Here is a 17,549-nt window from a genome sequence, read left to right as displayed (position 1 = left end):
AGACACATACAACCTTGATCCAGCCTATTTTGCTAGACTGGTTTACACATATTTCCTCCACATCCTACCTCCTAGATTCCCCAACTTTCTTTAAAGAAAAGCAAAAGTATCAGCTCCTATATGAAGGCCTTCCTGATGCCCCTAGTTATACATCTCTCTTTTTCTTTAGTTATACCTATGTTAAAAGAAAGCAAGTGTATATAAAATATGTGTGTGAGTGTAGGAATGTAGCTATATAGTGTAGGAGGTGATATACAGAAAGAAAACAGATTCTGCCCTCAAGAAACTTATATTTTACTGTTGGGAAGCATCATGAACATAGATACGTATATATATACATATATATACATATGATTATGTATATATATACATATGATTATGTATATATATATATATATAATTATGTATATGTTGCCCTTGAGGGAAGACACTTGTTTCTGCCTTCATATCACCAGTGCCTTGCACATAACAACATTTAGTAAATGCTTATCAAAATGAATTGAAATTGAATAGTTTATTGCCAGAATAGTCAAGAAAAAATTATTAAACACCTACAATGTGCCAGCCACTGTACTAAGGGCAAGGGATTAAAAGAAGGAGTCTGTGGTTTCATAGAATACAAAGTCTAATGGGGGAGATGACATGCAAACTAATATGTGCCAACAAGATATATACAAGGTAAATTGGAGATAATCAGGGGGTACACATTAGCATTAAGGGGAACCAGGGAAGGCTTCCTGAAAAATGGGAGATTTTAGTTAAAACTTGAAGTAAGCCAGAGAAGCCGAGAAGAAGAGATGGGGAGAGAGAATTTCAGGTGTGTGGATCTGCCAGTGGCAATGCATAGAGTCAGGAGATGGAATGTCTTATGTGAGGAAGAGCAAGGAAGCCAAATTCACTGTTTCTATAGGTGCATGGAGGGAAGTAAGATATAAGAAAACTTGAGAGGTTAAAAGGGACCAGGTTATGAGGGGATTTAAAAGTCAAAGAGAAGATTTTATATTTGATCCTGCAAACAATAGGGAACCACTGGAAGTATATGTATAGATGGGGTGATGTGGTCAGACCTGCACTTTAGAAAGACCAATTTGACATCTGAGTGGAGGATGGATTGGAGTAGGGAGAGGCAGTGAAACCAACCACAAGGCTATTGCAATAGTCCAGGGGTGAAGTGATGAGGGCCTGCTTCAGTGTAGTGGAAGTGTCAGAGGAGAAAAGGGAAGAGTTAGAAAGAGGGGGTGTTGGGGAGGGAAAATAATTCAGTTTTGGACATGTTGAGTTTGAGGTACCTATGGGGACTTCATGTTTGAGATGTCCCAGCGTCTGCTGGAGATGCAAGACTGGAGATTAGGAGAAATCATTTTATTTTTCTTCTTTTCTTTGATTAGTTAAGGCTGGGTAAATAAATCTGAGAATCATTTTCTTAGAGATGTAGAATACCTTGTTATAGCTTCAGAATATGTTATCTAGACTTTCTTATTGTTATTTATATGTTCTGGATGTGACACTGGTTCTTTTCTCTTGTAATTAATTTTAGTTTTTTTCCATATTATACAAGCACAAATTCTGAATATATAAGTATTGGATATAGAAAAATAGGCCAGAAAACCAGCATAAATATGAAAAATGTTTCATTCCTATTATAAATTCTCCTTGCTAGCTTAAAATGATTATTATATAAAATTTGTTAATTTAAAGCCTGAATTATTTTCTTAAGGAAAAATAATAATTTATCATGGTATCAGATCTTTAGAAATTAATATTGTATTAAGAAGCAAGTATATGTTCTTCTACATTAGAATTTATTCCATGGATTCAAGATTAATGACTAAGGTATGACACATGAAATCTCCATAGATCTCATTTTCCTTGGAGTGGTATTGAGGTTAGAGTACTGGCCTAGGTTTATGTCCTGTCTGTAACCATACTGCTTTTGTGACTCAGAGCAAATAGCTTAATCTCTCAGTGCTCTAGGCAACTAAGACTATAATAAATTGTAGAGAAGGTGATGACTGCAGTGGTAGAGGGAGCTTCCTCACCTGGGAGTTCTCTATATTTCCCTATGACAAGGGATTTTATTTTATTGATTCTTCTGCCTAATAACTTGATAATATTGGACATTAATGCTATAAATGAGACAGACCAAGTACTGTTAATTCTCAAGGTGGATGATTGATTTTTCTCACCTTTCAGTCAGCCTTAAAACTTTAATTGAAAATTTGTTGGACAATGAGAGAAATGTACAGAATACAATTGAATAAATAAGTGACTACTGAGTCTACTGAGTTAATCAAATATATGCTTTTCATTGACTGAAATAAGGTCATTTAATAATTAAAATTCTGAATTTGAAATTTGTTCATGGTGTAATCCTCAAATATTCACTGAATCAAAGAAGAAAGCAGACAGCCATAGTCAACCAGTCAACCCTAGAATATACAATCTACCTGGGATACTATCAAGCAAATTGCCTTAGTAATTATCTCACCTATAGTGAACTCATAAGAATTACTGTACCAATTGTCAGGATAAAAGGATTCTATTCCTTAAGGTGGGAACCTGTCAACTGAACCCTAATACTGCATTGTAAGTAGTTTTCAATCCACATACCTGCCCCTATGTCATTGTCCTTCTCCCCCATCTTCAACCCCCAAGCAAGGATGATGTATTGCAGTAACCATCCAGAATGACTTGCCCACCTCATTTGTTACCCATCCTAGTTATTTAATCAGGACATTTTATGAGAATGGATGGTCAATCTGCAAATAGAAAACCGACATTTTCTTAGTTCAAAACTAATTGGTCCATTCAGGGATTGAGTCCATGAATGTGGGTATATTAGTAACAGTCTCTTACTAATTAACAAAGTAATTTCTGTCCTTGGGTAACGCAATTGAGTAGAAAAAATGTAATCTGTATGAATGTAAACTTTTACCCATCTTTTTGTGTTCTGAAATTGTTTTCTTAATTACCTTTCCTTTATTAATTGAGCTTGAAGGCATAATCACTTCCCTAATGCTCTCCATGTCATAGTTTTGTCCCTGAACATTAGAAACCTGCCATATACTTGTCATTGGAATGTTTCCATTTTGATGTATTAATTGCTTTGGTTGTTTTAAAATCCAAAAGTGAAAAATAACTTTAGAGTCACCCTGAATATTTCCCTTTGCCTTTGGGGATATAAAATATTCTGATACACCAAGGAAACAAGTTGAAAAAAATTAAAATAGTGAATGCTACAAGATAATCATCTTAACATTGGCAGACACATACATCAATACTTCATTAACCTTGCCAATTACATACAAGCTTTTTAAAAATACACTGGAAGTGAATTTAAAACCAGAAGTCATCTCCCCCACTGCTTCTAGTACTTGCTCTTTCTCTGCCTTTCAATCGGAGCATTTCCATGATACTTCGGGCATAAACATCTCTCAAGTTAACACTGATATAGGAGTCAGTGGCTATATTCTTTGTCAATTTCTTCAAGGCTTCACGCTGTCGAATAGCTGCTTCCTTCAGTTTCAGAGTGAAATAGCAGGCAGAAAAGCGGTCATTAATAATAGCAATAGGCAAGGCCAAAACAAGTATCCCTGATAGTATACACACAAAGGCCACGATTTTTCCTGTGGTGGTATCTGGCCTAATGTCACCATAACCCACAGTAGTCATGGATGTTGTTGCCCACCACCATGCACAAGGCACACTCGTGAAGGTTGTGCCTGGCATGCTTTGCTCAGCAAAATATTCCACAGTTGAAAATATTGAAATGCCGACGGAGAGAAATAGAAGCAGCAGGCCAACCTCTTCGTAACACTGAGTGAGTGTCATTCCTAGTGACCGCAAGCCTGAAACATGAGAAAAGTTGTAAGTCATTTGATCTATTTAATTCTTCTAATCACTATGAATGTATGTGCAGCTTGGATGCTGGCGAGGTGACTTCTCCCTTCTCCCTCATCAATATACTTTTAATTCACTCATCATGTTGATTTTATTTAAACCCACCTTGGGGCAACTAGGTGGCACAGTGGAGAGATTCTGGACTTGGAGCCAGAAAATTAATCTTCCTGAGTTCAAATCTGGCCTTAGACATTTAGTAGCTGTGTGACCTTGGGCAAGTCACTAAATCCTGTTTGTCTCAATTACTTCATCTGTAAAATGAGCTGGAGAAGAAAATGGCAAAACTCTCCAGTATCATTGCCAAGAAAACCCATAATGGGGTCATAAGGAGTCAGACACAACTGAAAGACCTCTGAACTGAAAGCTTACCTTTGACTTCTTTTGTGATCCAAAAAGCACAAAGATGTCCACATTTAGGTGTAAATGATGAAGACAGGACAGCTTGGGGATAATTGACATGTGTGACCCAGTTTGCCTCAAGAGTTAAAGGCCACTGGCATAGAAGACAGTTGCTAGAGGACTAGATTTGGAAGGAAGACTAGGATTGAAAATTGTGTAACCATGGGTAAATTGCTTAACATCTGAATTGAAGATAAGTTTTAGAGCTACATTTAAGAATGGGAATTCCCACTCTGGGAGTTCTCTGCCCTAATGAACTCACAGGTTTAATCAACAACAACAACAACAACAAAAATCAATATCATCAAAACCTAGAAGTGTATTCAGATCAATAACTCTTGAAGGCAGGCCTCCCATGAAAGTTTCCTCCTTTTTGTCTGAAAAAGTCCTTTACCCCAGTTGAGTAGCTCATGTAAAAATAACAACAACAACAATCACATTTATAAGATACCTTAGGGTTTGCAGAGTACTTTAGATATATTTCCTTATTTAAACTACAGTGCTGTACAGGCTTCTCCATTATGCCTAGGGATTCCCTGAAATGGAAAGGAACCTCCAATTGATGCTTCTCCAGAATTTAGATGTTCCATTTTATAGATGTTATTTTAGAACCAGGGAATTTTTAGAACTGGGGGGAATCTCACTGGTTAGCTAGTTCAACCAATACATGAAAGAATCCACACTAAAACATAAACTATAACGTATGCTGTACTTATGGAATTCTTTGACATTAACAGACTGTAAAGGGTGTATGCACCCAAAGACATGCATGATTCTCAGTCCTACTCTTTTACCTAGTCTGTGGCCTGCCTGTTTGTACAGCCAGTGGGTACATTCCACTCCCTACAATGCTCTTCTGGGAGGCTCTAATAAGCCTCCCTAGTGACCAAAAAGGTGAAGATAATCCATTCATCTGAGAGATGGTCAAGCAAATGAGTAGGGAAGAATGTTTCAGCCACTAGGCTCCCTTAGGAAATGCTTAGTCTGGCCAACCCAGGAACCAGCTAGAGGAACCTACACCCTAGAATATTATCCCCGATAGGACTTGATTCCTACTTATAGTTAAGTTATAAAATCCCAATATTGTCCCCTCCAATCAAAACCCCATGCCTTTGAGTTCAGGGCCATGTACTATTTTGACATGTGACAGTGGAAACTCTGCCCTTCACCATAGGCATTACCTAGAGCTCCACTGAGCTGCTCCCCTGGGTCACCCCTTTCTTCACCTTGACTTGTGCTGTTTGCCTCTGGATCATGGTCTGAGTGCCTGCTGTGGTAAGTGTTAGTCACTCAGGACATGAACATGAGGACTATGGGTCTCAACCCTGTGCCCTAGCATCATGGAACTCTCTCCCCTCCTTTGTTCAGTCCATGAGTCACTGATCAAGACTGGGACTAAGTTTGGGACCCTCCCCTTTGGAATGCCCTCATTGAACTCCAAATTCTAGTAAACTTGGAAGAACTGAAATGAAAGATAAGTGATAAATCAGTATCATAGGAACTCCTGCTCCTTAAAAACTGCCCTATTAGTGGAGAAACCAGACAAGTCATAAAACACATACCCCAAATGACCATACAACCTTAACTTAAAGACTCCAATGAGGTGGAAGCAACCACTTGCTAAGTCAGCTTACTCTATCTTTAATTAGCTCTAATTATTAGGACATTGTTCCTGACATCTACCCTAAATTGGCCTTTTGGCAAACTTATACCCAAGGTAGAATTACTGCCTTGTAGGGTTGAAAAGATCAAGCCTCTTCCCTCTTCTCTATGATAACCTTTCAATTACTTGAGGAGGGATGAATCTTTTTTTTTTCTATAGTCAGAACATGACCAATTTTAAGATTAATAATAATGTTTGTTATTACTATTGTTATTATACCTATCTGTATACTCTCTCCTTTGCAATTGTGTTCAGTTTTTCACATGTGCATTTTCTGTATTCCCAATGATATCGTTGTCTTCTGGAGCCTGGAATATGTCATCTATGTTTCATCTCACAATGGTATGTGGGGCATATCCTCAGGAAATGCTGTTAATGACAGTTTGCCTCGTCTTTACTTTTACAACACTGTGTGTTAGGATCTTCTATGACACTGACTTATCACTCATCTATAATTTCAGCTCTACCAAAAACATCTCTATAAGGTTTTGGCTAGAGTACTTGCTTTTCTAGATCTGACTCAATCCTACCTACCCCCACCCCATGCAACAGTGAGCAACCTTTCTTCTTTTCCAAGGGGACAGTAAAGAAAGCATAAACATCTAGGTGGCACAGTTTTTAAAGCACTGGGTCTGAAATCAAGATCTTCAATTTCTATCTCAGACCCTTACTATCTGTGTGACCCTGGGCAAGTCAATTATTCTTAATTTCCTCATCTGTAAAGTGGGGATAAAAATAGTACCAACCTTACAGGTTTGTTATGATATGTGTATAATAATTTGTGTAAAATGCTCTATAAACTTTCAAAAGCACTATATAAATGCTAGCAATTCTTCAAAGAATCAGATCTCCACTTCATTACTGTGCTAACATTTCCCATTCATTACATTTGTTTGAGGAAGAAAGAACCTGGTTTTGATGACTTCACAGGATCCTTGGAAAAATCAGAAAGAGATGATCCAATCTGTAAAAGGCTTAAGCCTCCAAATAAATCACTTACAGTGAGAAGAATGTCAGTGTCTTATCAGGAAGACCCCCTGATATATGGGGGTTGGAGAAGAAGGATCTTCTGAAAGCATGCGCAGTTTTTTTACATCAAAATAACACATTACAACATAAGGCCAGAATTAAGTCTAAATGACCCTGATCTGACTCACCAAAGGCTATTTGAAATTAATTCAAGTATTATTTATACTTATATTCTCCCGAGATGGACATGAGTTATTAAGAAGCTATTTATTGTTAGAGATCAATGAATAATATATTTGAGGTTTAACAATTTTAGAAGACCTCCTAAGAAGCTTGCAGAGATATAGATTGGAAATATTGTTTTTTTTTTCTAGACCTGTTCTTTGTGTAGTTATCAATATAGTAACACTATTTTTTTTCATGGATGTCAGACCTAGGTGGGGATTTAGAAATTATCCAGTCCAACTCCTCTCCTTTCATTGAGAAGGAAACTTCAGTCAAGAGAGGTCAAGTGAATTCTGCAAGATCACACAGCTTGTTAATGACAGAGTAAGGACTCAAGTCCAGGTTTCCTAATTCCTAGTGCAGTGATTTTTTTACTTTGCATAATGACATTTCATTTTTGGTGAAAGTGTCTTAATAGTTTTCCAAATTGAAAAAAAAAAAACTAGATTACTAGATTAAACTATTTTACCTTATTTTGATAATCAATATCTTTGTGGGGAGGGAGCCAGAGGGGGAAGGGATTTGTCCTTTTTCTCTCCTAAATTATTGTACAAGGATGTCAGTCTTCATGAAGCTGATGAATTCATCTTATATCTAAGCATGAGGTTATGTTCTTGTACTTAACCTATTTATGGAGATGATGCTTGTCTAAGAATTTAAAAATCTTCTGTAGAGAACTGACATAGTAGAAATTACTGTTATTTCCCTTTTTCTCTCTTCTTTTTTTTTGAGAAAACTGTAGTCTTAACTGTGTTTTAAAATCAAAACCCATGAGGAGTTTATAAATACACTAAGAAAACATCCCATTATATGTGTCAAAAAACAAAGACTAGAGGTTTTAAAAGTTGTTGGGAACCCCATTATCAAAGCTATGTTATGTGGAACTGGGAAAATACTCTAGAAAGAAAACAACAATAATGAACCTGTCAAGAAAAGTCCAAATCAATCCACTTTGGTTAAAAAAAATAGGTGAAATCATCTGTCCCGACTTCCTAGGTCCCTTGAGATACAAGACAAAACTATACAGTTTGGCCAATATAGGAATATAGGAAGCAATCTCTTTACACCCAATTCCTTATTTTTCCCTCTTATTTTTCCTTTCTAATACCTACTTTCTTCCTCTCTCTAATGGAGAAAATTTCAATAGTGTTTGTGAAGCCCTGAAAGGGTGATTATCTGGTACATATTCTGGTTTAGAGGGTGGTTTGTATGTAACTGGTTGTCTTGTGGATGGGCAAAATGAACAGTTTTATTTCTAAGCAGGACACTCCTTTTCTCTCTACAGAAAGTATATGGGGAAGTGACCATATCACTTTATACCAAACCTGGGTGGGTTATCAAGGGCAAGAGTCATCAGAAGTTTCTTTGCCCTCTGTGCCCAGAAGAATATTTTTCTAGCTCCCTGCTGGACTCAAAGTAGAGAACTTGTTTATAAATCCTTATATGTCTATAACCACATCTATTATTTTTATAAACTGATGACAAATGGTAAAGGGATTTCTGAAAGTTATGAAGAGCAAATGAGAGAGGTGGATGGTTTTATTCTCAACTTTGCTATGCAGGCCCTTGAAAACTGTACTAACTTTACATGTTTGAATTACTTATCTCTACCTCTTAAAAGCTCTTTATATTTAATTCTTCAATTAAAAATTTCAATTTAAGTGTTATCTTCTATATCAGACCTTTCCTTATCCTCCCATCTAATAATGCCTCCCCACCAAAGAATGACTTTATTATCTATTTTGCATGTATTTTTACATTTTCATGTTGTTTCCCCTCAGAGTAAAAACTCCTTGGATGAAGTGACTGGTTCATTTTCACTTAATCATGTGCCTAGCCTAGTTCCTAGCATATAGCGTGTGATTAGTAAATGATTTTATATTGGCAGATGTTGTATATGTTGCTTTCTCCTGTGGAATGTAAGTTCTGTGAGGGAGGGACAAGATTGTTTCATTTTTGTGTTTGTACTCCAGGGCCTAACAGAGGACCTTGCACAAAATAGATCCTTAATAAATGCTTATTGATTGATTAAATATGACATCAATCACCACATAAGGGCCTTAGGAAAGAGGGAAACACATGTCCAATGGAATGCTACATATTTTGTTCAGATACATAATACTTTTTCTTTTTAATTGTAATGACTGTTTCAAACACTTAAAACTGATGGTAGTTTAAAAAAGCATCAATGAAGTGTGAATACCTGTTGAATGTCTGCCCAGTTTTAGCATGCGCAGAGCCCTGAGCAGCCTCAAAACCTGCACGATGCGCCCAACGTTTTCCAGCTCTTGTGTGGTCTCACTTTCACTCAGGCTCTCCACCAACAGAGTGATATAGAAGGGGAGGATGGCCAGGAGGTCAATGATGTTTGCCACCTTCCTTAAGAAGCCACACCTGTTCCTCACACAGAGTAAACGCAAGGCAAACTCCCCTGTGAACCATGTAATGCATAGGTACTCCAGGGCCTCCAATAACTGCATGTCCAACCAGCTTGGCTCAGATGACATCAGGGCCATGTTGGCAATGGACACGACCACAAAGATGATGGATATGATTCCAAAGATTCTGGCAGCGGTGGAAGACCCTGGTTTTTCCAAAATGTCCCAGAGCTTCTGTCGGGTAGTAGGGCAGAGCCCTTGAGAAAAGTCCTGGTCACTCTCTTGTTGACTCTCTTGGTCTTCAGTATCATCCTTGAAGTCTAAGGTCTCACTCAACTCCTTCCTTTTCAAGTACCTTTACCAAAAGAATAATATCATCATTAGAACTTTTATTAAACATGATGGCCTTGGTACTAGTGGCACTTTTAAATAATCTCTTCCAGAACCATAATAGTAGAAAGACCATTTGGATCAGCACTTGGAAATCCTGAACCTCAGTTCTACCATTTAGTAGCTTTGGGTAAATATGTTCAATAGACAATTAGAAATATGGAACTCTAGAGAAGAGAGGTGAGAGTGGAAATATAAAAATGAGGGTTATTATCATAGAAATGATAACTGATATCATGGGAGTGGATGATACAAATGGGAGAATATAGAAAGAATAGATACAAGGACATAACTTTAGGGGACATCAATATGAAAAAGTGGGAGAAGGATAAGGCTGAAACAAAAGAGAAAGGAAATTAGCAGTCGGAAAAGAGAACCATGAGAGTACAGTATAATGGAAGCCAAAGGGAAAGGGTACCAAAATATCCTCAGCAGTGTCAAATGCTGCAGAGAGCCCAAGGATAATAAGGACAGCAGAACAAAGAATATGAGATTTAATTTTACTTCAGGTACTGTGGATTTGAAAGTTGCAAGGGACCTTGGGGGTCACCTAATTCAATGCTGTCAAACTTAAATAGAAATGGGAGCCCTCATGGTCTGCATGGTGATTCAGTTTTAAAATGTAATGTAATCTACATTTTATTGTATTTCCTTCATTTGGTTAAATATTTCTCCACATTTTATTCTGGTTTGGGTCTATTTAGGAGTGATGTGGGCCACATGTGGTCTGAGAATCATTTGTTTACATCTTTGATCTAGTTGATACAGTAAATAGTTCCTAAGAAATCTACTATGTGATAGACACTAGTTGTGTATATACACATGTGTACACATCTACATGGAAATACATTTATGTGTATCTATAGGCTATCTGTATGTATACACATGTGTATATATGAAAATTTGTAAATAATTTATGAGAGGACGTCCTAACATTAAGGAGGACCTGGAAAGACTTCTTTTAGAATGTAGGATTTTAGCTGAGATTTAAAGGAAGCCAAGAAAACCAGAAGGTGGAGGTGAAGAGGGAGAGAATTCCAGGCATGGGTGACAGCCAGTGAAAATACACAGATGGAGTCGTGAGATCAAGTGTCTTGTATGAAGATTGTCAGATAGTCAGTGGGTCCTGGAGTACATGAAGGGAAGACTAGAAAAGTACAAACAGTCCAGAATATAAAGGACTTTAAAAACCAGAGAGGATTTTATACTTCATCCTGAAGGTAATAAGGAGCTACCTTAGTTTAATGAATAGTGGGTAGGGTCCTATGGTCAGACCTGTATTTTAAGAAAAATTGCCTTGATAGCTGAGTGAAGGATGGTCTGATGTGATCAGAGAGAAATCTGAGATGGAGAGGTCTCCCCCAAAGTCTACTGCAACAGTTCAGCTGTGAGGTGAAGAGGGACTGTAACAGGGTGGCGGTAGTGTCAGAGAAGAGGAGTGGTAATCGGTGAGAGATTTTGTAAAGATGACTTGGAAACAAATTTTATATGTGGTGTGAGAAAGTGTCAGAAATAGAGTATGAGCCTTAGGTTGTAAACTTGGGTGACTAGGAGGATGATGGTGCCCTCAACAGTAGTAGTTAAATTAAGAAGATGAGAGGGTTTTGGGGAAAACAAATGAGTTCACTTTTGTAAATATTGTGTTTAAGACATTTATGTGACACCCAGCTGGAGATGCTTACTAGGCAGTTGAAGATTTAAGATTGGAAGTCATCAGGAAGATTAGGTCTGAGTAAATAGATCTGAGAATTATCAGCATAGAGATGATTCAATCCAGGGGAATTGATGACATCACCAAGTACAATAGTATAGAAGGAGAAGATAAGAGGGCTCAGGATAGAGGTCTGGGGGATGCCTACCACTAGTGGTTACAACCTTGATGATGACCCTGCAAAGGCTGAGTTGAGAAGGAACATACTCTCAGGCAGGAAAGCCTGGAAATAATATTTCCAGAAAAACCTAGAAAGAAGAGAGTATTAAGAAAAGGATGATTGATAGTATGAAAGACTGAAGAAAGATCAAGAAGGATGAGGACTGAGAAAAGGTCATTAGATTTGGCAATTAAGAGATCATTGGAGAGAAGAGTTTCAGTTGACTGATGATGTCAGAATCTTACATAGTTAAGAAAAGAGCAAGAGGAAAGGAAGTGAAGGCACCATTTGTAGACTAGAGGGCCTTCACCAAGAATTTAATCATGACATGGAGGAGAGATAATGGACTTAGAAAAAGAATTAGTAAGGTGTCATCTTCAATGCCTGGAAGGTACTTTCTTCTCACCTCTGCCTCTTGGAATCTCTGCTTTCCTTCAGAGCTCAGCTCAAGTGCTATTCTTTTTGAAGTCTTTCCTGATAGTAGAAATTTTTTTTTCCTCTAGCTTTCCTCTAGCTGCTAGTACCTTCCACTTTCCTAACCCCATGAAATTACCTTGTATTTATTGTGTAGTATAGTTGTTATATGTGTTCATGTTTTCACTTTGATAAACTATAGCTCTTTGAGGGCAAGGATTAATTAAAATATAACATGAATTATATATTATACATACATGCATGCATACATACATACATATTCACATATATCTATATCTATAAAACCCAAGCACTTAGCCCAGTGCCTGGCCCATGATAGACACTTAATAAACCCCATTGAATAATTTAATGGTTGCCTTTACACCGTTCTTTCTCATATGTGTGTGTATGTATGTGTGTGTATAATCTTTTGTCTTACGAGAAGACATTGAGAAACAAACCAATGTTTTTATTAGAAGAAAAGGATTATATGAATTACTAAAATGCAACATGAATAATACCATCTTCCCTTCACCCAGATTCATGACTTTGACTTTTTCCCCTTTCAATTACCCCACATAGTTACTTCCCAACACTGCTGATTCTACTTTGGCACATCTCTTGTGTTTATCCCCTCCTTTCTACTCCAGCCTTAATTATCTCAATCCTGACTTTTCTTTCATTTAGACTATTATGATCTATTAGTATATAATATTATATATTAGTCTATAACACTTTGACCATCTAGGTAAGAAGAGATGAGAGCCTAGACTAAAGTGCCTGTACAACGTCTCTGTCACACTCTGACCTTAGTAATCTTCTGTATGTACTGTTCTGATTATGTCACTCTTCTAAAATATCTTCAGTAATTTCCTATTACTCACCAAATACAGTAAAATCTCCTGATCTAGGCATTCAAAGCCCTCCACAATCTACAGTTTTCCCTGCCCACTTCCCCATCCTTCAGTGATAAAAGTGATACTTTATTCCTTAATTTCCTCCCTAGTTTGAAGCTTTCCTCTCCTCACTATATGATATTTTCAGTAATCACCTCTGTATAATAATTATTTGTGTACTTTTCCTTCCTACCATTAGATTGTTAGTTCTTTTGGAGCAATATCTGTAGGATCCATTTATGTATATCCAGGGTCTTTTAAATAGCAGATGCTTAATCAACATTTGTCAAATAAAGTTTAATCATGAACACATATAAAAACATTTATATCACTTCAATTACAAAGTGCTTTCCTCTCAACAACACTGCAAAATAGCTGGTATAAGCATTATGTCCATGTTAAAGAGAAGGAAATAGATCTGGAGACACTGGATGACTGGTACATAATTACATAGTTTGGTTTAAAGACTGCTGAACCCAAGTCCCCATACTCCACATTTAGAAGCTGTAGGCTGATATTCCACCTTAGAAACTATCAGTGTGAGCCTGAGTCTGATTTTCCCTATCTCTAATATGTGGATAATAATATTATGTACCTCCCAGGCTTGTGAAGATCAAATGAGTCAAAGTAAATGTGTGTGGTGTGGTGTGGTGTGGTGTGTGTGTGTGTGTGTGTGTGTGTGTGTGTGTGTGTGTGTGTGTGTACAGGATTGAATCTATTATTTCACTTTACTTGCCATATGGCAGTGGGCAGGTCACTTCACTCTTACCTAGTATCCTTATCTGTAAAATGGTGATAATTAATTTTTCTGCCTCCTTCACAGGGTTGATGGCGGAAAGTTTTTAAGTCCCCAAACATGTAAACTATGTGCAATTATTTGCAAAGTGATCATCAAAATCCTTTACTTTTTCATTGTCTAGGAACTCACTTTCCATCTTCTTCCAGATCATTCTGAAAGGACCTCTTGGTGCTCAGTTCCCCTACCCCAAGTTTTTCATATTCAATCCTACCTATTTTATTTTTTATTGCTCAATTTTATTTTTACTTCCAAATTTAATCCTTCCTATTTTGACTAATAAAAATAATACAGTACAAAATCAGATATAAAAAAATTAGGAGCACCTGTTGAACCACTTTCTCTCACCTATATATGGTATGCCCTCTGGAAGAAATTCAGAGGCTATCAAATCCAGCCTTTTCATTTTACAGGTGAGGAAACTGAGGACCAGAGAAGTTACATAACTTAAACAAGACCACATAATCTCACATGTGGAATTCATTTCACCCGACTCCTCCCTCCATTTCTCCAAACTGCCTCCTAAACTTAAAGACAGATAAAGCCGGCAAGACTCCACAAATACTATAGTTCTCGTTTTACCCCTGACTGATAGATAGCCTCTTTCCCCAAAGTGCCCTCAGCTGCTCTGTTAAATACATTGTGAGCCACCCACTAGCCTCTCCTTTCTTGGCATCCTTAGGCCCACGCTGGGTGCTTGCCCCTTCTCCGTAGGATACCTGTCTCTACAGCAGGAGTCGATGCTCAGCTCGTCGATACCCCAGTACTGGATCTCCTGAAGGAAGGAGAGCGCGCACAGCTGCTCCATAACGTGCAGCCGGCCAGTACGGTAGTAGTGTAGGATGTAGCGGAAAGCTTGAGAGCTCCTGTCGAAGAAGTACTCATTGTCCACCAGGTTAGCATCGTCGCAGAGCTCCAGGGTGCTGGAGGCGGCGGCCAGGGTGCCGGGGTGCCGGCAGGACGCCACCACCACGGCCAGCTTGCCCAGTCGCGTGTGCGGGAAGCAGGACAACGCTTGCTGGGACAGGACGAAGCGGCTGCCGCCCACGTTGACGGTGAAGCTGTCCCCTAGAGCCAAGGGCTCTCCTTCGCCCTCGCTGCAGAAGACGCTGGAATCTAAGGAGATCAAAGAGCCGCTGCTCAGCGGCATCTCATTGGCAGCCCCAGAAGCTAGGGACCGGCAGTTGGAAGGAACCTCCATCCTTGCCACCTGGTCCTGTGGACATGACAGAGTTTAAGGAGCAGAGCGGGCCCCGGTGGGAGGCGGGGGATGGGTGGCGGTGGCGCCGAGAGAACTGGCAGCGGGTGCTTAGGGAACCGCCAGGAGGGGAGACAAGCAGCTTCCTGCTTGCTCGGCTTTCCTCTCCACCCCCTCCACTTGACAAATGCACTCAACCAGGGGGATCTAAGATTGCCAGCCTAGAGGGGGGCAAGAGTCAGAGTGGGCAGAAAGGAGGAATCACCTAAATGAGAATCGAGCAAGTCAGAATACAGGCTGCATGCCAGAGCTAGATTTTTTTTTTTTTTAAATCAAAATTTCGTTTAATGCCGAGGTCCGTCCGGTCCCCACGCCCATCTTCGGTGACTGATCCTTTCCAACCTACCAGGGAGGACCTGCCTTTAAGAGGAGTGACAAACGCGTGTGAATTGACTCGACAACTCGGGTGGGGTAGGGGAAGTGGAGGGAAGCTGGAGGTGGAGAGATGCAGAAAAAGTAAGGGGTGGGATGGAGGTGGGAGTGTGGGACTGCTCTTCTCTTTCCTTCCAGTGCCCTAAATAAAAGGGTAAAAATGGGCCTTTCTTCAGCCCTTTCCAAAAAGTAGATTTTTGGTTTGTTCTGTTTGGGGTTGTAACAATGAAAAAAAAAAGCTTTCTGGAAAGTGGGTGGGAGAGGGCGGTGGATAGGGTAGGCACCATTAAGCAGGTTAATTCAATTATTAGTTCAATCCGATTCTAACCTACTTTTCCTCTCCTGGATTTTGACCCCTGCTTGCGAAACAACGGCAGTTTCGTGAGAGCACACTCTCTTTCTCACCTGGAAAGCCTCTAGTAACTTTGAGTTTCCAGTAAATAACCCACGCGGTCCCCTTAGACTGGGGGTAGGGGAGCTTTACTTTTGGGCATTTTGACATTTCCCTAAAAGTTACTGGGTGAACTTCCCTAGGAGTTGGACAGAGACTGAAAGAACTAGCTCTCTGGATAAATGAAGGCAAAAGGAACATTACCCGAGGTTGGGTGCCTAAGGCAGGTTAAAGAATCAGGGAGCCTTTCTAAAGGTGGAGAGGAACTCTGCTCTGCAAAATGAAAGACTGATTTGGTGCCTGGGATGTTTTGTTCTGTTGGTACCGCTTTGGGGGCCTGACCTATAGTCAGGGACGTCTTCTGGTGACTTACCAGAGCTCCCATTAGCTGCTGCTCCTTTGCACATCTGGGTTGGGCACAGCAGCTGCAGCTTTGGAGGAAACTGCTCTGATCTGTTACTGAGACTTCATTCGTCCCTCTTAGTGCCTATCATGAGAAGAGGATATTCGGGTAATGACTTCGATGACCAAGGAGGCGTGGCACAGGGCCCCTGCTTATAAATCGAGCATTTGCCCTCAAAGCTTCTCTTGCCTACCTCCGCCTTCCAGTTGTTGGGGGAGCTTTACCGCCTCCAGCCTAGCTTTTGACTGTGCTGTTCTGTAGAGCTTTACTCTGCAGTCAACCAGCCTTCTAGCACTGAGAGCAGGCAGTGAAAAGTGAACAGGAGGGGAAGAGGGAGGTGTGGAAAGAGGAGGGAACTAAAAGCCTGGAGACACTGACAATTATATCTTGAAGACAGTTAACACTTAAAGTATTAATTTTCATTCCCCTTCTTCTTTGCCCCTACAAATGTTCAAGGTAAAAGTTCTCCAGTCTTCAAATCATCATGTCAGTCAGGAGTTAGATAATTATATCTCCTGTGTTGTGGCCCTGGATCATGTTTTAATATCTTGCAAAAGCTCATCCTTCTTCATTCTGCAGTGTCACTAAGGTTTTCTGAGAAAGAGAGAATATCTTTTCTTGTCTCTCCTTTCCCTCCTAAGTCGTTTTAGAAGATGTACAAAAATAAATCAGAGGCAACAAAGTCCCACTTTTTGGCAGGGCTCTAGGGTGGAGGAGGAGGACGTAGGATGAAGTTGTTGGTTTTTTTTCTTCCTGTGAGAATAAATAACCAATTCCAGAGAAAAAAAAGTTTAAAAAAACATTCTGGGTTAAGGTTAGTCTGAAAGCCATCCATTTATTCAAACTATTACCAACTCCTAATTTTCTTCCCTCTTTTACTCATTAGGATTTAAGAAATAAGTCCATGGGGGCTCTTCTGTGAAAGAAATGAGTAGACCATGAGAAACATGTGGGAAGCCTTCTCCTGACTATATCTGAAAGATGGTAATATGAAGAACTGAAATCTAAGCTGATAAACACAGTATTAACTATGATATAAAAGTGGTTAATGGTAAACATTCCCCAAACAACAAATTATAGCCCAAATGATTGTTGTTCCCTTGATAGTGTTCACCCTAGAACATCAAATGCTTATTCTTACAATACTGACATTGAACAGAAACTTTTTGGACCTGCTCTGAAGGATTTGCTTTCCAAGATTGTGATAGGGTTATGTTTAATAAT

The 17,549-nt window shown here is 39.2% G+C and overlaps 1 protein-coding gene and 1 pseudogene across 1 annotated transcript; one reads left to right on the top strand and one right to left on the bottom strand.

The window, feature by feature from the left end:
* Positions 1 to 415: 415 nt before the first annotated feature.
* On the bottom strand, positions 416 to 15,711 carry KCNV1 (potassium voltage-gated channel modifier subfamily V member 1). Its single transcript, XM_069080946.1, has 3 exons — positions 14,621 to 15,711; positions 9,360 to 9,889; positions 416 to 3,848 (listed from the first exon to the last, which is right to left on the bottom strand). Exons 1-3 carry the CDS (start codon positions 15,100 to 15,102, stop codon positions 3,337 to 3,339), a joined length of 1,524 nt encoding a protein of 507 aa, XP_068937047.1. The 5' UTR covers positions 15,103 to 15,711; the 3' UTR covers positions 416 to 3,336.
* LOC138155755 (ubiquitin-associated domain-containing protein 2 pseudogene) overlaps positions 15,447 to 17,549 on the top strand; it is a 149,048-nt pseudogene continuing 146,945 nt past the window's right edge.

Source organism: Petaurus breviceps, unplaced genomic scaffold, assembly GCF_028583685.1.
Source record: "Petaurus breviceps papuanus isolate PSGF00001 unplaced genomic scaffold, PetGlider_PUasm1.0 98, whole genome shotgun sequence".
Classification (NCBI taxonomy): Eukaryota; Metazoa; Chordata; class Mammalia; order Diprotodontia; family Petauridae; genus Petaurus; species Petaurus breviceps.
The sequence above is the reverse complement of the archived record's forward strand: the minus strand, read 5'-3'. Positions and strand labels throughout refer to the sequence as shown.